Raw genomic sequence first — 24032 nt, 5'->3', positions numbered from 1 at the left:
CTCCATAATTTATTGAAGCTGGAAGAAGGGATGCTCTTGTGCCAGAAACTGTAACTCACCATTACACACAGACACACACTGTTATACACAGACACACACACACACACCGTTACACACACACACACACACACACACACACACACACACACACACACACACACACACACACACACACACACACCGTTACACACACACACACACACACACTTTAAGTGGTGTAACATTACCATGCTTTTTCAGTTGTAATTAACTTGACACGCCAATAATTGCTGGGTAATGACATAACGGCACGAGCCCCCATCACCACACTGTAATCGCATGCCCAATGGAGCATGCAGTGTGTGTGTTTGTGTGTATGTGTGTATCAGGTGTGTGCAAACACCCACACATGGCTCTGAGGTCTATACCAGACTCTACAGACATGTGTGATGGCAAAAAGCCTGCCTGCATCTCCAGCCTCGTTTTCTTTACACATCCACGTCACGTCAAATCCGCATCAGTAGCATGTACAAAAAAACTAAACAAAAAAAAGACTTTGTGCTGTTACAACTTAGCCTAACACAACAAATCAACCAGAGAAAAGTGATTTTTTGTGTATTTCTTCTTCTGTATTTCTGGCCATTTATGTGCAGTAAGGTGCCATACACACAACACCAAACACACACAGACTCAAAGCCTGTAATACACGCTTACAAATTCCTACATAAATATTTCTATCAGTATTCCAGTGTAAAAAGTAACAGGTGATTTATTTGACAATGTCAGTTAGCGAACTGTGCTCATCTGATTAAAATTGTTTTTGTGTGATATCATTCTTAACAAATTATAAGGTCTGCCAACTTGGCCTGGAGATTGTGTTATGAGAATTGAATTGCGTGTTTCACCGCTAACATCACAGTGCATGTTGATTTTGTTTAAAAAAAAAAAAAACTGCTCTGAAGGTGGAAAGTGTTTTTGTGTTTGCAGCAGATAATTGCTTGCAGGTGTAAATGACTGAACACCAGAGATCCATCTTTTTCTATCTGCCTTTACCTAAATTGTTTGCTTGGACTGAATGATAATTTCTTTCCATTACATTCAAAATGTTAAGCCAGTTAAGCTTTTGGAGTGCAAATGCATCCAGCCGACTGGTAACAGGCTGTATGGAGCGACACTGGATGATCTTCTGGGTGACGGAGCTAGAGATGGATCGGAGGCTGACCTAAAATCGGTGTCCACTTCCAACTGCATTTTCCAGGCCTGACCAGCCTGTTTCTCTTTCTGCCCACTAAGTAGCCAGTTCTAGTTCTAAAATTTGGGTACTTTTTAGTTTGTGTGTGATGTGGTTCTGTGCGTATTTGTGTGCATATTGTGAACAGCACAGTGCGGCTGTCTTCATGTGGAGACATCTGTTGCATTAACTTAATTACAGCTTACCCCCTCCTCTCTCCCACGACAAGAGGGACACACACACACACACACACACACACACACACACACACACACACACACACACACACACACACACATATCACTCCCTCATATCACTCCCTCATATTTATATAAGAAAAAACGTCTTTTTGTTTTACTTTTTGCCATTTGTGCTCTACAGTTAAATGAGCATTAGGACATCCTAGAAGAGAGCTATACAGACGGACTTCTCTCTCCAGCTGCTTTGTTGTGGCTCCAGACTTTACCATTCCATTTTTTTGTGAACACACACACCACAGAGTCTGGGACATGAAAATGCATGTTTTATGAATGAGTTCAGGGCTTTGGTGAATTTTTAAGGCCTGTGTGACATTTTGAGTGCAATCCTTGAACAGATGGGCTTCCCCAAAAATATACAGATGCACGTGTGGGATATTCCTTTCAGAGTTTGCCAGCACTCTGGTCTTTAATTACTTAATTTACTGAGCTTTTGAAGTGGGTTCTGCTTTTTGTTTGTGCTGGTTTGTTTCATGTGTCCACCTGCATGGTGTTGTTAAAGCACACATTCATGTGCTGCCTCTTTCTTTTGCCTTCACAGGTGATTCCAAAAGACTACAAGACCATGACTGCCTTGGCCAAGGCCATCTCCAAGAATGTCCTCTTCGCTCACCTGGATGACAATGAGAGAAGGTACAAAATCTTTCCGTTTGCCCAACATGTGATTCCAGCGACCCAGATGTGTGTTTGAGGTCTGAATGCTTGTTTTTAGGCTGATAAAATCATAAAGAGGCCATTGTTTCAGTCGGGTCTTATGCCCTTGTGGCCACTATGTGCCAGTGTTGTCAGCATCTCATTACCTAAACAGCGGAACATGGACAGATGTGGAAGAGAAGGGGGTGCCGTTATGTGTGGGTAAGGGGCGACTGGATGTGTTTCATTGTGTTGTCGGTTGCCATGGTAAGCGATGTGAGTATCCGTATCATGTTGCGTATATGGGTGGAGTTGCACAGACACAGTGCTCAGTAATCAACGATTCTCCATAGTTGTCTTAAAGAAAAAGAAAGATGCCAGTTTTCTTCTGTCTCCCCCCATTTTATTTTTTTACCATCTGCTCCTACTCAGTGTTATTTCACATTCCCCCTCTCTTCAGACGCCCTTTCACCATCCTTCCATCTGTCCCATATCTGCAGTTCATGGGCTGGGTTTGGCTCAGACAGGGGACGGGGTGTTGTGGGAAAGGGTTTCAGGTGGCCGGCGGGCAGACTCGCCAGGAGGAATAGTGTTTCATTGGCGGGGAGAATCCATTATGTCCCATGAAGAGGAAACACCGAAGCTTTCCTGTTGGCTACAGAGAGCACAGGCCAAACCCAAAACACAGTTTTTCCACTCTTTCGTCAGCTGACAATTTACCGTGCTGCCTTGGCACAGGCACACAGACCTCTGATTGCATGTCAGTGACTCTGAAGGAGCCTCTAGGCGGGCGCAACATGTGATGGAAGTGGACAGTTTGAAAAACCATGCCCATGGATGGCTGATGTGGCAGATTAAAGTTACAACAGAAAAGAAATATCTGGCAGCAGACCATACCCATCAGGTTTTAATATACTTACAGTCTCTTCCCATGCAAAGCAATGTAATGGCATTGTCATCAGCCCATGAAACCATGCATGATGCAGAATTTATTTGACTGGCTGTCATGTTTGCTGTCTCAATATACACAGCAAGCTTAAACCATTAATGGTGTGCACACAGGAATTTGTTGTTGTGGGATTTGTGGGTGAATGTGCAGCAGTGTCTCGGCGAGTGAAAACCTTGTTGGATTTGCTAGATTTTGCAAGGACATGGCAGTTAGCTGGTTTTGTCTGCCCCTAACTTTCTATCCTAGTTGCTTTTACACTGTCCATTCCTCAATTCTGCTCTTCCTCACTCTTCACTTACAGCTAATGATGCTGGACCACTGGCTGGTGGCTTGGTCGCATTGCAGTTGCATTGCGGTTGTTGTGCCTGGAGTGCCGCTGACAGAAATGTGTTGATCTATGCCCAATGTGGTCTTGCAGCATTAATGAAACGCTGCGCAAAGCAAGCAGAAGGCCTGCACACATGACTTGGTCACTTTAGAGTACACTACAAGTTCTCATTGGCAAGGTTTGCCATAAAATCCTCAGTCATCTACCAGACGACTGTACATTCCTTTACAAACAGGCATCAAAGCATAAAATCAAGTTAAACTGAACTTCAGAGTGAAGAATATTTTTTGCTTGTTTGTGCCTTCTGTTGTTGGCATTGATGGAGTGACAGTAAAGTACATCACCCTCGCTTGATGTGCCAGAACTGCCTTGGACTGACGCAGATTAGCAGATGGAGTCCGACTACATCGCCCCCTCTCTGCCTCTCACTCTGTCTTTCTAGCTCTCCTTTCGTTCTGCAAACAGCTGTCCATTTGATTTATCAGACATTGAGCCATTCATGCACATATGGTCTAATGGGGTAGGAAAACTGGGGAAATACACAAATGCTGAAGTTATGTGTCTGTTTTTGACCTGATGGCGTATTTCTCATCATCACGATGTATCAGGTCATCTAATATTACAGGGAGGGCTATATATGTGAAATGTTTTTTCCTTTCATTTTTTTTATAATTATTTTCTTGATCTTAAGTGTTTTTTTTATTTTATTTTGTGCAATAATTTCCTTGAGACCTCCATGAAATGGAGGTGAGCGTGTGAGCGGCACAGAGCGGAGAGAAAAAAAGAGGTGCTGATAGCTGTGTGTGTGTGTGTGTGTGTGTGTGTGTGTGTGTGTGTGTGTGTGTGTGTGTGTGTGTCAAGGAAACAACTTGTGTGATTAGTCACTCAGCAGTTATGTAAGCCGAACACCACACAATTTGTTCCCCCATTAGCACTATATTATGCTATCATCCCCTTCAGTAATGAGTAAAAACAAAAACAATGAAGCCCTCTTTGTTTTTTGCTGCTCTCTCCAGTGCTCTCTTTTTTTCCTCTCATCGCTTTTTTTGTGGCCAATTTTCCCCTTGTTGTCTTGTCCTCCTTCATCCTGTCTCTCATCCATTATCTGTCTCATATAACTTTCTAGAAATTCAGTGAGACTGTGCTGAGCCCTGTGAGCATGTCACTTTTAATAAGCTTAGTAACAGACACTTGTAGACAGGGCTGTTTTATGCCTTATACTTTTTATTCCCATGTTTCCTTTTAAAATGATTCTCTATAACAGTTAAGCACACATATGGTGCTTTAAAAGTCTTTTCCATTTCATTTTACAGAGTGTAGCCAGAAACGGTGAAAAATATGTTTTGTGTATGCTGTATGCATTAAAACATTAGACATTTGTGTTTAGTTAATGAACATATATCATGCCACTTTCTGACCTTTCTCAGATTATATATTACTGAATAGACTAGAAGCTTATGTCTGGATATGCACACCGATTAAGATAAAGGTTATCTGATTGTATTAGATTTATAAGCATTATAACTCATGCGTTTTCATTTTTTTTTCTCCACCAGTGAAGCTAGTCTATTTGTTTTTTGCTGGGGCTGAGATGGGTCTGTATAATTACAGGAATGAGCCAGACAGGAGGACAATGATGCAGGAGGGCATCTTGGGACAAGAAAAATATTACTTAAACTGAAACGGAGCCAGGTTGTGGTCAGCATTCTGGTTATATCCTGTTTTGTAAATGTCTGCTTCCTCAGCTTTCATTCCAAGCTTTTTAAAGATGTCAGGGTAATGCGTGTTTGCGTGTCTGCTGTATTCACAAAGAATGGCAAGAGAAAAGATACTTGTCTTGTCTCTTTTCAGCTTGTCTGGCAGAAGGACCAATGAGAAATCCATCCATAATTCCGACAAATTGCTTCTCCTCCTACAAAATTTAATCAAACTTGCACACAGACTGCTGTCTTCATGGAGCTGACCATATTAAAGATATTCCCCTCTTTGACAGTGTAAAGAAAATCATTATTATCACCATTTTAAAAAAGTAGTCAGAAACTAAAGGTTTAGAGGGAAGTTTGAGCTTCTGGCTTAAAGGGAATTAGTTATACATTGTTTGACCTCATTATTTGAAACTTTAGCCATGTGTAATATGATCATCTAACTGTATAATACAGTAGATCCACTTTAAACCAAAACAACTGAATTTAGTAATAATATGTTATTTTAGATTAAATATGTGTAATTCTTTAAATGAACTACACAGAAAGTTGGAAAAGGGTACCAGGGTTAGGCAAAGGCACACACACGTGCATAACCCGGCTCACAAACTCCACCATCACTGCAAAAATTGACAGGCTTTACATTATTATGAGAAACATGCACACACACACAGACACATGGACATTCACACACACGTGTTACAAGTGCATTCTCCAGCATGCATGTGAGAATGTTTTTCCAGTGTGTCTGCTCCAGCTGGGAGCATGGACTCTTTGATTAACACACCATTCCATATGTCAGCCTTCATGACCTCAAAGTTTTTGAGCTGCACCAGCCATGTGTTTGTGCGGTGCATGCAGTCCATCTTTCCTCAGATGCCTGGAAAAGGAGCCATAACAGGTTTTGCGGCCTCACAGATTTTAACACATGAAAACATTTCTGCGTTATTAAATTGAGGATTTAAAGAGAAATACACAATTTTCTTGCATTTTCATCATTGAAATGTTATGTTTATGCTCATCTTCTAAGGGATCTAAGTTCTGTTTAAAAGTCAGGGAACAGTTTTGAAGATGCTTCTGCTTCTTTAAATTTCACCTTAATAATAGCATGCACTTGAGCTGCCTGGACTCAGAAAACTGCATAACCTGAAAATGTGTGTTGTCACAGCCTGATTTGAGAGTGTTTCAAAGGGCTTATTGTCATGTCAAGGGTGCTTTGCTTTCGCTTTCCTGAAGTGCCCCATGCGTCTGAGGCTATGTGACTATAGAGGAAAGTCCACGCTGGCAAATCACAGGTCACACGTGCAGTTATCCAACTCCTGAAGATCCCAGAAACACTCTTTGATTTGAATTATTTTGCAGTGTTTCACACTTTCCATCATGTTTGTCTTCTTACATTTACCCTTTTGTTAATTCCAGAAATCTCAAAACTGGATTCATCAATACACACTGCCTTTTTCCCCTCCTAAGAAGAGGTTTCCACACTGCTACTAATTCTTGAAAGGTTTATCACCCAAGTGTCATATAGGCAACCTTAACTTATTTTGTAATTTTAGCTTGAAAATTACAAAACAATTCTCATCTTTCAAGAACTATTTGAATTTTCTCCCTCGCCCAAAATGATTGAGGGGTAAAATAATGTGAAGCACACATGGTAAAATGTAGGCGCAGCTGATTTTTTTGTCTGTGTTCACACAGCAGCGCCTGTGAATGCTTTGTGCTACCGTGAAACACTGAAAATCCCCATGAAGCTTGATTTTTGTCTCTAGTACAAAAAGGAGTTACAGTTATTTAAAGAGCACTTGTAAAATAAGCCCGCTGCTGGGCCGATTGATGAGTAGTAGTACCAGTAGTTAAAATAAGTTCAAACATTTTTTATGATGATTTTATGATCTTATGATTTTATTTTATAAATTCTGTGTTTGGTGTGTGGTAACATCTACAAGTGTCTCAGCACTAGCAGAAACTTTCTTTCTTTATCTTACTTTTTTTTTTCTTTTGTATTGTTGTGCATATATAAAATTTTAATGTTATATATATTTATTTCTTGTCTAAATAAATGTAACATTAGTCTAATTCTGAGCAACACCCTTTTTGTGTAAAATAACAGCATACGTCTTATAGCAAGGCTCCCCGCTATCAAAATGCAGCTTTTTGCTGGAAACATCTTAATTTAGCTTTGTACTCTGCTTTAACCCACTGAAATATTATGAGCAGTGTTTGGGAGCACCGAGAGACCAATTCTAAATGAGTGCCACCTTTGAGGAGTGGATCCAAGCCACCTGAGGGTAGTGAACTAACGCTGCTATGACAGATTTTTTTTTTTTTTAATGCAGTGTCAGAATGTTGACCCTGTACATATAGCATTCATGTGAAACACCTGTCTGAATGAAGTACAAAGTCAGGAATGCTTTGTTACTGATAAAAACTGAGTATCTTCTATGTGCTTATCTCTTTGACCTTGGCTGGTCTCTAAAGTAATGTCTAAACCTCTAACACGTTGCTGCCAGCTAGCTCATGGTCAGACCCTTCTATTTGCTACCCATTAGGTACCATGATGACCTCATTATGATGCGTCCCTATAAACGGACATGTGGTTACACAAGATAAGCAAGGAGCAGGTGTATGGTTTCACATTATAGTCAGTCAAACCAGGCCACGTCAGTGCTGGAGCTGTATTGAGTGAAACTATCATCTTATCTTACTATCTACGTCTGATTATTGTGTTTTGGTTTCAGCTAATTTACAGCACTTAGATTAGAATATTTTTCAGATTACATGTTTAAATAGGAAAATATCAGGTTTGATAAGAGAATCAGGTCATACTTTCTTTTGCACCAATTTGGATATGGTCTCAGCCACTCAAGATTACACCGCTTGTATATGCATGTGCCAGTACAGTGTGCATGTAAATACAGCCTGTTTATCCAGGTGTGCCCTCATTTGCCAGCCTATCTTCCCAACACTTCCTCCAGCTAAATGCCCATTGTGAGGCAGTCTTTTAATATAGTAAATCAAAGCACTGTTGGCTATTTAAACAAGTTTTTCTTATCACACTTCCTCCTGAAGAGCTATGATTTGAAATTAGCTTTTTGATAGCAATGGGCCATTTATCTGTTAATGTTGGCCTGTTTATTTTCAGGGTTTTTTTTTTTTCTGCACACCTGGTTAAACGACCTTGATGACCTCCCACTTTCCTGTGTATAAGAACAACAATTAAGAGAAATCACATTAATTCTTAAAGGGGTATCTCAGGAGCCCGTTTTATATTTCCCTTTACACAAACAAAACACACACAAATAGACTCATCAGGTTGTCTACTCCTGCCCACCTCCATTAGTGCAATGCCCTCACACCACAAAATGCTCTCACGGGGACAGTGCACATAGTAGAAACCATGCTCTCTTACTATCCACATAAATAGTCTGGCAGGCATGAGGAAACCCTGTTTATCCCATTTCTTTAGCTGACTTGGCACAGTTTGTAGTATTTTAAAATAACATTGCCATCTGCTAGCAGGAGTTGTTAAATCTTCTCAGGTCAGGACCTGAATGTAATTCAAGCAAAAGCTGCTCTTTATCTCTGATAAGTAGAGAACCAGAAACTGGGGAAAAAAAACAACCTCAAAATGATACTCCAGAACTAAAACTGGTTTACTTCTAACCACAAGAAGCACAACATGCACAACAACAAAACAATAGCAGTTAAAATTTAAGGTTACAATGGGGGGAGAGCACGGTTGTAAAGAGGTGGTGCTTACTTCATCCTGCCTGCTTTAATCCTCAAATTAACTAGTTGAGTAATGAGTTGATGAAGTGACTCATTAGATGGCCTTTGGCCCTTAAACCCTGACCTCTGCACCTTCCCAACCAGCCCCTGCTGATGGACAGGGAACATCTTTAGTCTACGGGCAGTCTTTTTCTGTGTGTGTGTGTGTGTGTGTGTGTGTGTGTGTGTGTGTGTGTGTGTGTGTATGAGAGAAAGAGAGACTCTGTGTGAAGTGAAAAAACTAACAGATAAATTAGCAAGCGACAGAAAACTTAAACATATAAACAAGAGCAGAGGGAAAGGCACTAAAAGGGCCTCAGGGAGCTCTGTCTCCTCTTGTGTTCCAGCGGAAGTTTATTTAAGGCCCGTGTGAATGGACAAAGCAACGGAGAGGATGCAAGAGGAGATAGTGTACTGTCTGACCTAATCAGATGATCATAACTGTCATCGTCATATCTGATAGCTCAGCTGATCTGATGTGGAAATTGGGCTTCGTGCTACAGTGTGTTAATATCTGTTATACACGAAAGATGCTTCTAAAATTACATAGGGTGTTTTGCTAAAATGTGACACACAATTCATCTACACAGTTCCTACATGAGCATCCACTTAGTGAAGCTGAGTATGTTGTTACCACATTGCAGCCCCTAGGGGGTGTTTTTGCCACACAGAGATAAAAGAGGTAATAACAGTCATTGGGCTCATTGCTTTTTTTTCCTCGAACAGATACACCTGTTGTACTGGAAACATACAAGATGTGTGCCTGCCTATAGTCATGCACACTTGTATTAGGTGACCCTAGCGGACTTCCGGGCAGTGTAGGGTAAACAGGATGTAGAATAACGTGCTACGTGGATGACTGTTTGGGAGTCTTCTCACACCCAAATCTCTTTTTCTCAAGATTTTAGAACTATTGAGGAAGTATCCCATTGACTTTGCGTGTCTTTTCCCATGATTGTGAGGACGTGTCTCTTTGTGTGTTCGGGTGAAGAAAAGTGAGGATGTTTGACTGTGTCTATGATTTGTATTTTATGGTGGGCAGTACACAGTGTGAACAAATTAGCAGGTTTGTGTTGTGTGCTGTTTAGTCTGTTTGTTTGAATGTGTTTGTATTTCCTGTCTTGTTGGTCCCCTCATTGACACTCTGTGTGTCTTTATGCTTGTTTTCCCTGAGAGCCTGGTGGTCTTCCGTTTCCCCCCCCCTTTTTCAGAATTCACTACTTTCTCTGTCTTTACGTTTTTCTCTTCCTGTTTTGCTCCCTCTCTCAGTCATGCAGGCTCATTCGCATCTTCTTCTACACTCACATCCATTCCCTCCCCCACATTCATGTGTAGTCTTCTATCTGTCCCCTGCATGGCTTTGTGCTGCTGCCACAATACCAGGGGCCAGGCGATGAGGTCACTCACCACAGGAGACCTGCAGGCCTGACTGAACCCCAACCATCCCCACCACCATCCAACCCTTAGCAAACTAGCAGGCTAGTCTCACCTCCCCCAGCATATCACATCTTTGCTTCAGCTGAGGCAACTTCACCTTTATGCCCATACAAAAACAGTGCACACACTAAAACATATAGTTCGTAGGAAGTCCATATCAGCCAGGCTTTTTGTTTGCATGCTAGCGCAGATAAACATCCAGCTATGCACGTCAGAAAGTGCACACATGCATGCACAAACACAGTTAAACACAGTCATCCGCACAGAAAGCTGGAAACTTCTGTCCTCTCTCATACTCTCTCTGTCTCCCCAACCTTTCCCTTGCTGCCTCTTCCAACCTGGCATCTCTCTCCATCCTTCACTTCATCCAATTCTCATCAAATTCTTCATAAAGTAGTGAGTAATAGAGTAGTAATGGTGTCTAAAGAAAGCTGTGTTCCTTCCAAGATGTACCCCAGAGTCTGTGCAAGACTGTTTTCCAACTCGCATAATTCTTCTCTGCCCTTTCATCTGCTTATAACATCACTGTGAGGATGTTTGTATGATTATGTCTTTTGTGTGTTTGCAGGTGTGTGGAGTTTTTGTGTGCATGTACGTAATGATTACAAAAAACAAAAAACAAAACAAACAAATTTGGGCTGTGCATTTGTGTTTCTTTTCATGCATGAATGCATTACTGCATATCCATGTTTGTGCTGGAGTAAAGTAAAACAGTTATATTTTGGACCTGAGCATCAGTTACATCAAATGTCCACAGTGGAAGAAGCAAGGAGTTGTTTGCAGTGTCTCTGTATGAAATTAGGCTGATAAGTGGTGAAGAGGACCAAAGAAGTTGGCACTTTTAGGCCTCTGTGTGCATACCATAATGATTAACAGTACCTAAGGTCATTTATTATTGTGCACAGTGTCAGGTTTCATTTCATGTGAACACATTCGTAGGGTAAAAGTGGGCTTGTAGATGTCACTGTAGCGAGTGCTTGCCCCTGCTGTGTGGACATGATGTTCCTGCAACCCTTCAGTGCCTTTATAGCTCAGCCATTCCCAAAATACTGCCCACACACTGACCACCACATTGTGACAGAGCAGCCCAGCGCCTTACAGAAGAGGCTCAGTTGGCCCATGGCCTCCTATTGTATACATCCCGTCTGCTTTGTCTATGCTAGTGCGATAGATTCCAGTGCACAGGAACAGACAACAGTCTTGTTATAGTGTGTTAATTCTCCCATGACCTCTTCATTGGTTTGATGGTGTCACTCTCTTTGAGATTTATTTAGACTAGATGCACTTGGCCCATTTGCATGCTTGATAAGCTACAGTATGGGACATCTCATAGAGGTTGTTTAGCATAATTTAAGCCACAGTACAGTGGTTTATCGTTTTAGGAAATATTTTCCTCTAATGATTTAAGATGTGTTAAAATTGCTTTTTTGTACACAATGAGTACTTGAAAAAAATCTGTTGCATGTCATCAATTTACAGCTTGCAAGACTGTATCTTGTATAGCAGTGTAAGGGCAGAAATGAAGACAAATCTGTATGTGCAGTCCTGTAAAAAAGTACGACCCATGATTCAGTAGCTTTTAGAACTACCTTTAGCAGCAGTAACTTGATGCAACTGTTTTCTGTATGACTTTTTCAGTCTCTTACATTATTTTTGCCCACTCTTCTTTACAACATTGCCTCAATTCATTGAGGTTTGTGGGCATTCGTTCATGCAGAGCTCTGCTGCAATGTTCTTTTTAGCGAGAGGAGGCTTTCTGTTGGAGATCCTCCAAACAGGCCGTACTTGTTCAGTCTCTCTCTAATTGTACTGAGGCCTGTAGAGTCTGAGATGGGGCTCTTGGGATTTTTGCAGTTTCTCTTAGCTTTGCACGGTCTGACTTTTTACTGGGACGTCCACTCCTGGGAAGATTATGGTGCACACCTGAATGCTCCAGCACAGCAAACTGCCAAAATGTCTGCTTTTATAGAGGTGCTCACATTTGCTGATGAACAGTTAATGACGTGCATTTGATTAACAGCATCTGGCTGCTACTTACCATGTTTATTCCCATGGAAGCAGTAACAGTGTACTTACAGCTTTGCATAGAGTTTAAAAACTTTCTTTTTCACATGATTTTATTTGAGAGAGAGGAATAGAAGGAGAAAAACAGAGTATATCCGTTCCTAATACAGGAAAAACACTGATAATAAAAATTGAGAATGGTTCATACAATTTCCTGTCAATTTTCAGGACAGAATCCTAAACTGACAAATGTATTTATTTTTTAAATTGTTGATGTCAGCATGTACTCTCTCTCACTTTTGGGTTCCTTTTAGTGTTGATAAATTCTAGGTTGAAAGAACATTTTGTATCTACTCCATTGAATTTGGTGTTTTGATAGCCAGAATGCTTCAAGACAGAAAAGTTGGAATATTAATTTAGGGCATCAAGTAGAGTGCAGAAGAAACCCAATTTCAGCTGCTCCCGTATTCACAAGGGGTCGCCACAGCGGGTCGCTCCACATGTTTGATTTGGCAGATTTTTACACCAGATGCTCTTCCTGCCACAAAACCAAAGGGATTTGTGTCTCCTCCCAGGATTGAAATGGGGATCTTTTGCTTGGTAGGCAGATGTGTGAACCACTAAACTACAGTGCCACTACCAAGTGGAGGATATCAAGGATAATGAGTATTTCTGATTACACATGATTTCCTTATTTGGAAAGTTCAGTGAAAACTCGTATCGAGTGAAGTGTTCTGTTTGTTTCTGGTTAATAATTGTCTAACATTTGTGCATTCCATAGTTTTAGCATATTATATACAAGTTGGTAGGTGGCTGCGCTTTTTACAGCTGGAAAGGCCTTACGTCAGTCAGATGTCAGCTACTGAATGTCTCTCCTCTGAAGCACCCAGTGCACCATGACCTCACTGCCCATTGTGAAGGTAGATAATTATAACCACACACACACTATGGTAAACACCACAGTCCTTCAGTCCTTAGTAGTTCCTTCTTTACTTTTTTCCTCCTAGTGATCTGATCTTGCTTGGGGCCCCCAGGTTGTTTTCAGAGTTTTGTCTCTACTTCATTCATGTGTTCGAGCACGTATATGTAATGTGCAGTGTTGTGTAAACACCTCTCAGGTTTAAACCCCAACAAAGGACCGTTTGCATCCTGATCTGCTTCTCAAATGCTTATCTTGTTTTAGCTCTTGTCTTCTGCAAGGTGGGAGGGACAGAGGAAGGGGAGTGCGAAGGAGAGTGGAAAGGAAAAGACATGCCCGCAGGACAGCGGTGAGCCTTTTGATGTTAGGCAACATGTCAAGATTACATGTGCATGCGTGTATGTGTGTGAGTATTAGAGAAATGGCTCTTGGCTTCTCTGCAAAATGTATAGGGTTATTTTAGCTTTACACTGTATTATTTGTGTGCATTCAGTATAATTACGTGTGTCTGTGCACGCTGGGAGAGGAAAAGAGTACGGCTCACTCTCTCTCTTTCACTCATTCCAGTGACATTTACCCTGTAGACACATCAGAGAGGCAGAGGCTTAGTCCTGTCAGCACCTGATTCAGCCTGACCCTTTTTTCTCTTCAAGTGGAGGAAGAGCTCGCTTTTTCCTGCCCTGTGGCGATGAACAGAGAAAGGGGGCATTAGGCAGGTGTGAAAATCCAGTACTGAAAATGTGAATTGCACTGACAGGATGATGAAACTTAGTTAAAATAAGCAGGGGAGAAAATAAGTTTTAATACAGTGTAGCAGTAGCTCAGTAGCCTAACTGGTATACTGAGAAAATCCAGGAAGGAAAAGAGAGAAAGGGCGAGGCAGCAGGGTTGGACAAGTTTGATGTTTTTAGGCTGACATCATGACTGCATCAGCAGGTGGTATGTGTTGGCTCATCAGGTATGCCTGCAAGACAGCCTGTCACATTTACACACAGTACAATACACACAGTGGGCCATTAAAAGTTTGCCAGGAATTCTCTTCCAGTGCCACCAGAAAACTACCAATATAGTCAGAAATTTAATCGAATGCTAAGTTTTAATCAATTTTCTTAATCCAGCTCAGATTTGGAAAACAAGATGCAGTAAAGAAGGAGAAAAAGCATTTGATATATGACTGCTACTTTCCCCTGGAAATCATTCAGCGTTTTCCTGTAATAAAATAAAAAAAAGTTACAATTATAAACTTTTTGAAGTTTGGGGCATAAATTAACATTGAAGAAACAGCCAAAGTTATACACCCTATTTTCTTCTCACATCTTCCCATCAACTTCTTACTCTTTCTCCTAAGTCTGGTTCTTTCTTCCTCTGCCATGAAACACTGGCTCTCACCTTCCTGATAACAACCCGAGTGTGTATACCTTTGCTCTGTGCGTGCTGGGAGAGAGAGCGTTTGAAGCAGCAGTAATGGAGGGGAAATGAGATTGCTCTACTTTTACACAATTATCACTCGTAGCTCTTAAGACCTTTGGAAATTCTCGTTAAATAGGGTTTGTAAGCACGTATATGAGTATATGTTTGCATGTTTATTTAAAAACAAGTGTGTTAACAAGGTGTTGATTAAGCTTGGTCTGGTAGAAGTCCCAAGTTGTCTGGTACTCCCTGTTTCTGCTGGATGCTTCTCAAAACTCATAAAGAAACTTGACTCTGTGGTTTCTCTCGCTAAACCTTCACATCGCTGTGCAAGAAGAAATAAGGTGAGAGGAAATAACTGGTGCTATTGTAGGTCCCAGGCATGTGAGAAGGTGATAAGGCCATATTGGTCCATCTGAAATGGACATCCACAGTCTGGCAGGGTTTAAGGCGCCAGTTCCAGTTCAGTTAAACCTGATATTTTATCTGACTGACTCAATTAAGTTCAAAGGTTTAAGGAAAGCTACTGTGTCTGTTAGACTTTTCCTCCAGACTGGCTTTTTGTCCCTGTTACCATAGTAACATGGGCTCTTACTTATTTGTTCCTTTTGTCATTTTTTGTGTCAGTTGGGAGAATGACTGCTGGGGTCTAAAGTTGTATAAGGTGGATTTTACAGTAGTTTCCTCTGCTGTGTCCTCGTTCTGTAACTGGACTAATGCACAACTTCTGTTATAAAAATGTAGTTTTCAATGGATTGGATCCAAAGCATGAGCAGTGCAGTTGCATGATGGCACTTTGTATATCACATGTTTGTCAAACACTCTGTGTAGTTTGCTCACTAGCCGAGTATGTTTTTGACAGTTCAGAATCAGAAAAGTTTTGCTCTTATAAAGTAACATTGATGTTCAGTTTGTACTTCACCTACACTGTCAATAAATGTCAAATTGTGTAACATGTCTGAAAGTAAAAAGTAAACACAACTAATTTAAATCATGTTGCCTTACCATGGCATTTGAGTACATTTAAATCCACATAAATTGGATTTAGGAGCCTAAATACATGCTTAGACTTTAACAGTCTGTCTTCAACCCCTTCTTTTTTTCTCTGAGGTGGTCCAATCAGTGCAGGGTGCATAAATGGCAGTTTCCTTCATCAGCATTTCAGTAAAAGTCTGCAGGTCAACCAGATCACCAGCATAAATGCACTGGCCCTTAGGTGGTTAGATTCTCTAGTGTGTACATACTGGGACACGTTTACGTTTTTAAGCAACAGGATGCATTCACGTTTACACCCCTTGTAAACCTGTGGAGCCAGGTGTGAGTTTAACACAGTGGACTGCGTTGCCTCTGTTGGTTTCCACTATTTAAATTGCACGCTATCTGAGTCTTCAAACCATGTGAATGTGAGACTGCACCAGATCTTTAAAATAAAAATATTAGTCTGTTAAATTGTATGGAGAAATGGAGAAAAAAATGAAGGCTTTCTCTCCCCTGTCATCTGCCTTTGGCATCCTCCTCTCCCACATTGTTGACCATCCCTAAGTGCTCATTGCCACTAGCCATGACCTGTTATGTCCATGCATGAATGGCTGGGACCACCTCTGTGCTGTGCTGCAAGGTTTCCGTGTGTACTCAGGTCCAATCATCCCAGTAGGTGTAAAATGTTGAAAAATAATTGTTAAAATTGCAGTGGAAATGTTCAACGTTGCATATAATTTTATGTTTAAGTATTATAGCTTTAAATTTAATATACACTTACATACTATACTACTTATAGTGTAACTTTTATACTATAAATAGAATAAAATCTTTGAGTATGTTTAGCCTGCTCTTGTACTGCCATTCATTACACTTTTGATTTGGTTGGAGGAGATATCTGTGGTTTGTTTTGATCAAATAAGACACAGTTTCCTTAGGAGTCTCAAGGCCAGTGTGAAGAAATTGGCAGCAGCTGGCATGACCTGGTTCTTCCACTTGCTGGTGGTGCTTCGTGATGAATAAGGGAGCGTGCTTGGAGCTTTTATGTCATAAATATTCTCCTTGAATGCTTCATTGCTTTATGATTAATCCTTCCTCATCTCTTCCTTTTTGTCTCTCATTCACTCTCTCATACTGTTGCTTGTTGTCAGGGAATGTGCTTTCATGTTGATGTAATTACAGATGAACTGTACTTTTTTTTAAAGAAGTAATTGTGTCAAAGGTAATGGTAGGAACGCTGGCTGTGTGTGCCTAACATTAAATGTCACAATGCTTAGTCAGCCTCACAGAGCGGTTTTCTAGCTTACCATGGTGTTTATAAAACTTAAATTTTACATGCATATGATCATGTTTGTGAATATCCTGCTTTACACATCATCCTGACTGTTGGCTGAGCTGCCAACTCAGAGCAGTTGTGTGTATTATTCTAAGCAACCTGCCCCTTGGTGGCTTAATTTCTGTTGACTAGTATGTACGCAGCATACATTATTTACTTTACTTTGTTGTCCCTGAAGAAGAAATTTGTTCTGGACGCCAAATTGCAGATAGTACAGCCATATAACCTGAATAACGATGTTGGCATTGTCTCTGGTGCATTTCCATCTCACTGCTTTCACTTGCATCTTAAAGGCTGTAACATGTCTTACCATAGGAAGTCATTTTTTAACTTTCATTGCCAGTGTACATTTGGTATCCCCAGATCATTGCTTATATAATGGAAATGATTAGACTCGCAAAACAAAGACTATTGTTCTGGTTTGCCAGAGTCAGCAGTCTGAATTACTATCAACTGTGGCAGTGGAAATTAATCCTTCAAGCACTTACAGCATGAACGCTGCAACAGCCAAACCAGTGGCACATTGCTGCCAAGCTGAGACGCAACTTGGAGCAGGGAAGTTCCCGTATGTGGTGGAGTTGTTGATTATTTCAGATATTGCAAAACCTCTCCTACCCAGACAAAGAGCATACTGGATGGGCTCCCCATTAAGGACTTGTGTAACTCAACATTCTGCGGCCCATTAAGAAACACAAAGACATGGCGGCATGCCGTGCCCCTAAAGAGGCCTTTGGTGTTAATGGTATAATGGCAGCGCTGTGTGTTGATGTAGTAATGTAAAGATAAGATGTCTGCTGCTGAACAAATAAACATTTGGGCTGTAGAAGAGATTAAAAAGGAGGGAAGAGGAGAGCGAAGAGGGAGTCTGTCATTGTCAACCTGTAAGAACAACAAGCAGTCCAGCTACAACAAGGAGCGCTTAATTTTATTTTATTAATGACTGAATCCCTCCAAGCTAACCACATTTTTATGGGTGTTTGAGAACAATAATAGGCTGTTGCTGAACTTTTGAGGGCATGTCTGAGGGTGAAGGAGCGTAAAAGCTTTTCCTGTCACAACTGCATGTGCAGTACACAGTACATGCATGAATTCACATGCTCAATGTGCGTACATGTTGCAACCTTTCACATTCAGCGCAACACAGCTTAATGCAGGCTGTTAGATAAAAGCGCTGATCTGTTGGCCTTAGCGGTCCCTGCTTTGAACTTGAACTGCTGCTTTATTTTTATGCTCACATTATTCCACAGGTGTCATCTCCACCTGCTTCTGGCACTACAAACAGACACATATGGGCAATGTGCCATCCATGTGATGTCAGCTGCACATGACTTGTGTGTGTGTGTGTTTGGACATATGGTAAAAATTCAGATGAGATCAAACTAATGTGACAGTGTTACCAGCGTAATTAACATCTGGGTTTTTACATGAATGAAATTTTTGGTCTGTTTTAACACTGTACACATGGACGAGTGAATGATTATCCATGTGTGTATGTTTTAAGGAAGAATCTCCACATAGCTCAACCATGACAGAAGCTTTGTCTCCCTCCATTGGGTGGAGGTGAGCTTCCTAGGCCCGTCACAGTCTACAGGGTCTCTTTCTGCCTCTTTCTCCTTCTATCTGTCTCTGTCAGAACAGCACACTCATTGTTAGTGGGGTTGCTCTGCCTTTTCATAAGGTCAGAGGGGCTACAGGTAGCGGAAAGGACAAGATTAATCACTTCATTTGAGACACGCAGAGAGGGGGTGATAGACCGAGAGATGGGGAAATGGGTGGGGCAGCAAGAGAATTACAAGGAAGAAAGGGGTAACTGAGATGGGAGATGTAGAGAAAAACCGAGCAGGAACCGACATGGACGAAGAAAGGGAAAGAGAGACGGGTAGAGACAAGGGGAAGTAATTACCTCCATATGCATCTTTGTTGTGCTCACTGATGCATGTACTGAGTGGATGGAGAGAGGCGGTCAAGTGTAATTAGGTAAACTCAAGTTTACTGCCTTTGATCCTCTTGCTGTGGCAGTGTGGGCCAGTCTTGCCCATCCTCCTTAGCCGTGCCCCGTGTGATCAACAACGCACCACCACCACAGCTGAATGTAACCATGATGCCACTTATGTGCCTAGTTTTGTCAAAACTTAAAGTTCTGAGTTTTGAGTACTTCCAGCACTTTCTCCATGTTTTCTCACTTAATGCCTCTAAATTGGTCTACACTGTTAAACCTGGCATTTTCCAAAGTAATTATTTTCATAAGCCACACAATATAAATTGCACATAACCTCAAACCAACTTCTCAAAAGCTCCCTGAATAAACACAGTCCACGCCAAGCACAGGTGGCCACAGATGCAAAGAGAGTTGAGGGCACTCGTGCAGATGTTGACTGACTAATCATCATCATCAAAGTGTTTGAGCGAGCGTGTCACGTCACAGTGCCAGTATGCAAGTGTTCATCAGAAAATATGTTGTTGCATTGTTGTATCAGTGGGCAAATTGCACAACTGTGGGTCTGTGAGTGGATTGGTTGCATGCGTCATTATGGTGTATGGGGGTGTGGCATCCTTTAGTTGTGCGTGCAGACTTCAAAGAGTAAGTGTGTTATTTGAATGTGTGCTTGTGTGTGCTGCTTGTCCTCAAGTATGAGTGAGTCAGTGGCCAGCTGCAATGCACCGAGCCTACCTGTGGGTGAAGTTGGCCCAAATCCATCTTCTTAAGTCTGCTTTTTATTCAGTGTCACATAACAAATACCAGCCAGGTCCATTCACTTCCAAACCACTCAATAACATCCTCAGATCTCTCCTCAACACCTGTTGACCTACGTTACTTTCTTTTTTCTTCTTAAAATGGCAAAGTTTATGCAAAGCAACATTTTTTTAATGTTTGTAGTGTGCTGTAAGTTTGGCTGTGTAAGCCTTTTCATTTCCAAGTACTACGTAGTCTTGTGCACTGTTAGGAGTGCACACTTATTCAACACCCACACATCATTTTGCGCAAACCTGTGTGTTTTCATAGGCAGCGTTCCACTTAGATGCAGACAGACTGGCTCAAGTGCACACATTCAGTGACACACACACACACACACACACACACACACACACACACACACACACACACACACACACACACACAAACATAACTGAGAATGGGCTCTGACTTGTCCCACATTCACTCAGCAGGCCTTGTATGTCTTTGATATGCCTGACCCTCTTTTATTGTTTTCTTTTTTTCCCTATGTTTCTCTATGAGAGGGGTGGTATGCAACTGATTAGATAGATAAATATACCCCGAAGGTGTGAGGCAGGCAGAGAGGAGGAGAGGAAGGATACTTAGTTTTCTCTTGTCCCAACACATCCCAGCAGTGGGGCTTTTGCGGCTTCATGCATTTAAACAGCCTGATTAGCAACAGTCTAACAGGCGCTTTCCCTGGTGGGCTGAAACAGAAATTAAGTGCTTAGACACAGCCATCACTTTGTTTGTTTTCTCAGTGCCTCTAAAGGAAGATACACTCTGAGATATGGGCTTTGATCATGGGCTGAAACAAAACAGTCATTGTTAAGCCTGCGCACAGTACCGGTCCAATGTAAAGAGGCACATGGGGCTGAAATGTTTTAATTCTTATATGTGATGATAATATTCTGATGTGTTTAGTATTTCTACTTAACAAAAATAAACACCAGTAGTAACAGAGTAGTAACAATGGCAATGAACAATTTCAGAAATGGAGAGTAAAAAAAAGTACAATATTGTAGACTGATGATAAAATAAACTGTGGTCGGTTTGTTGGACTAAACTGTGTGTTATAACTGGCATAAATGTGTTCTTTATGATGGCACTAAGTAGAAATAATGGGTGTGTGGCTGGATATGGATGAGGACAAAGAAATCAGTTGTGTACACATTCAGATTCATGTGTCTTGTGCAAGCTTCTCCCCCTCTCTCTCTCTGTGTGTTTGAGTGTGTATTGGGGTCACCCAGAGTTCCCATGCTTGTCTCTTTGGCCTTTTCTGCCTGTTGATCGAGTTTGCAAAGTGATGATGGCTGCTGTCTTTCCCATAATGCCAGTCCTACACAAAAAGTCTTGTGTTTACTGTATATTTGTGCATGAAACTCAGCAAACAATTCAGAAAACTGGTGGGATAATATAGCATAATAGCAGGTATGCGTTATTAACTCTCTCTCTTTTCCTTTCTCTTTGTCTTCCAGTGACATATTTGATGCCATGTTCCCGGTCACCCATATTGCAGGGGAAACAGTTATCCAGCAAGGTCTGTATGAATATTTGTTGAGATGAAGATTAAAGTCAGCCTGCTGAGCAAAATCCACCTTGGTTTACGTACTTAATTATAGCAGGAATATGTTACTGTTTATTTTCCTCTGGTGAACAAAAACAATCCTTAAATTCTAATCAAAAAGATTCAATTTGAAACCTAAATGGTTTTTAGCATCATAACTTGCACTCAGAGGTGCTCCTCTCAACAAGGTTCTGGAAGCATTCCTCAGATATTTGGGGACATACTGACATGATGGCATCACACAGTTGCTGCAGATTGTCAGCCATGTTTAAAATCTCCCATGACAACACATCTGAAAGGTGTGCTACTGTTCTGACCCTAAATTCTGACCCTGCTGCTGTGTGTCACAGCAGAGATCAGTAGTCATCAGACCAGGTAACATTTTTTATAATCTTCTGTTTTTGTTGAGCCTGTGGTAATTGTAGCCTCAGTTTCCTCTGCTGTTGTAGTCCATCATAGAGGCTCTTCTGCATACTTTTGTTGTAATGAGCGGTTATTTGAGTTACCATTGCCTTCCCATCACCTTGAAGCAGTCTAGCAATTCTCCTCTAATCTCTGGCATCAGCAAGGCATTTTCAACTGCTGCTCACACATCATAGATGGTTCTGCAGGAAAATTCCAGTAGATCTGCAGTTTTAGACCACCCTAAGCAGATGGACAGGTATACCTGATAAATGTGTATTATGACCATGTGTATCTATTCACAATCTGTAAAAGGTCTGAAAAGAGAAGCCAGTGCAAAGGTGCCTCAAGCCTACATTCTTTCTAATGGCCAGCAGTGGTATAGAACACTTGTATAGAAGTCCATGGAAAGAACACCCTTATTGCTCACTTGACCTTTGACCTTAGTAAACACTTATCTAATGTATTTCTTAGTCTTACTGAATGATGTTCATTTCATTCATTCTGGTCCCAAGTACAGTAGAAATGATAATGGAACAGGCTGTGCTTCAGGGTGGCGTTACCTTGCACTCTCAAATTCAACTCTTGCTTGTTATATCTGGTTTCAAAGCACTAGAATTATAACAGCCAAAACGCTCAGCTCGAGGCTTCAAGATTAACCATTTGGTGATGTCATAGTGGTTGTAGCCATCTTTGACACGCTGGAATGCTCTGCCATGGTCAGGAGTTACATCGTCTTGATGGACTTAGCCACTTTAATGGAAAGGAAACAATTAAAGTGCTATTCTCACTGATTACCTTCGATGACTTTATCTTAAAGAATACTACAATTGTGCTGCAACCCCTGTTTTTTTTTCCTCTGCCACTCCTACATTCCCTCCTGTTTCCTCTCATTGCCTCACTCAAACATTCCCCTCAGTCTGCACCAGATGCCAGGTCTTTCTCCTCTGCCTAACTGCAGTCATCAAAACCTTTAGTCTAGGCATCCCTGGACTTTGACAGAACACAGATCAGCAGGTCCAGACTGTATTTTTCCAGCGCTCCTCCACACAAGCTCCTATCAAACACAGAAGTGGACACATTTAATCACATATTTAAAACACTGAAAACAAACATTCTCTCACACAAATTCCCAGTTCTAGATAATATTATGTTCACACCTGCTCAGAAAAACATAGTTTACATGTGTGGAGCATGCCTTACAAACACACACTCATACAGACACTAGGTGCAGGAAAACTGCTAGTGTTAGACAAACACTCCCTCAGTCTCTCCCACCTTCTCTTAAGACAGCATCCAGGAGTATATCAGTCCTAATTTGGTGATAATAAGTCTAGCTAACTTTTCTGGGGGCCCTAGTCCCAGTCCCAGACAGTCCATTGTTATATACACTATAGAGTGTGGTATACACTATATGCAGTGCTGATGTCATTGCTAACGTCTGGACTACTGTACACCATCAAGAAACCAACCACGCCACTGACCACTCACACACTGTTTAGACACAGCTGGGAGTTATTGACTGTAAGGTTTGAGTGGGATTTAAACAGGAGGTGATTTACTGTATTATAACATGCAAAATGTAGCATAGAGCTATTTTCATTGTAATATATTGCTTATAGAAAAGTTCATCCGCTGTTCCTGACATAAACTGTTTCAATTAATAGTAATAAGATGTTTTCAGCGCTGATTCTTGTTCTGTTTGTCAGCAAGATTATGCAAAGACTATAATGAAACTTTGCATAAAAGTAGAAGTCGATCAAAGAAAGATGGCATTAAAATTAGAATCAAATCCAGATCACTTTCTTTAAAAATGCAGAATAGCAGTATTGCCCTTGGTGCCCTACTAATTTTATATGAGGGAAAAAATATTCGAAGATGAAATCAACTTGATGATGGACATGTTTACTTTAATGCTGACATTGTGTTTACAAAGCACCTGAGAGACTGAGGATGCAACCAGCGTTGTCCTTTTCGAGTCGCAGCATAACACCTGAAATAGCTTGTATTGAAACAAAGCCTGTGTGTGTGAGTGTGTCTCTGTGTGTGCGCATTATGGTCAAATATTTGCTTGCACTCACAGAGGGATTGGAAATGATGCAAAACAAAAGATTGGGCACCAAAGTGATAAAAGACAGGAAGAGCAGGAGAAAAGAAAGACACAGTGAGAGGGAACTGAAAGACCGATAGATGAGATGAAAGAGAGAGACAGAGACAGACAGAGGGAGATAGCCAAGGGCCAGGTTGCAGCAGGTTGTGAGTAAGTGTATATATGTGTGTGTCTGAGGTTTCCACTGGGACAGACCTTCAGATAGACAAGGAGCGTTTTGTGTGACAAATAGAGCTGTATGATTAACGAGCCCCCTCCACTCAGTATTAATTAGCCGTGTGAACTCCTGTGAACTTTACTCACGG

General features: G+C 41.2%; 1 protein-coding gene across 1 annotated transcript in view; it reads left to right on the top strand.

Annotated features, from left to right (window-relative positions):
* The window catches only part of prkar1b (protein kinase, cAMP-dependent, regulatory, type I, beta), a 65797-nt gene that overhangs the window by 18184 nt on the left and 23581 nt on the right, over nt 1-24032 (top strand). The window contains exons 4-5 of the mRNA XM_085403922.1: nt 2009-2100; nt 21127-21188. Of these exons, the coding sequence (XP_085260048.1) occupies nt 2009-2100; nt 21127-21188 (154 nt within the window). The remainder of the gene's footprint in view (nt 1-2008; nt 2101-21126; nt 21189-24032) is intronic.

The sequence above is a fragment of the Rhamphochromis longiceps genome, linkage group LG4 (genome assembly GCF_057381845.1).
Source record: "Rhamphochromis longiceps isolate RC_006_pf linkage group LG4, R_longiceps_female_GT1.1, whole genome shotgun sequence".
Classification (NCBI taxonomy): domain Eukaryota; kingdom Metazoa; phylum Chordata; class Actinopteri; order Cichliformes; family Cichlidae; genus Rhamphochromis; species Rhamphochromis longiceps.
Note: the sequence above shows the minus strand (reverse complement) of the source record. Positions and strands in the feature narration are given on the sequence as shown.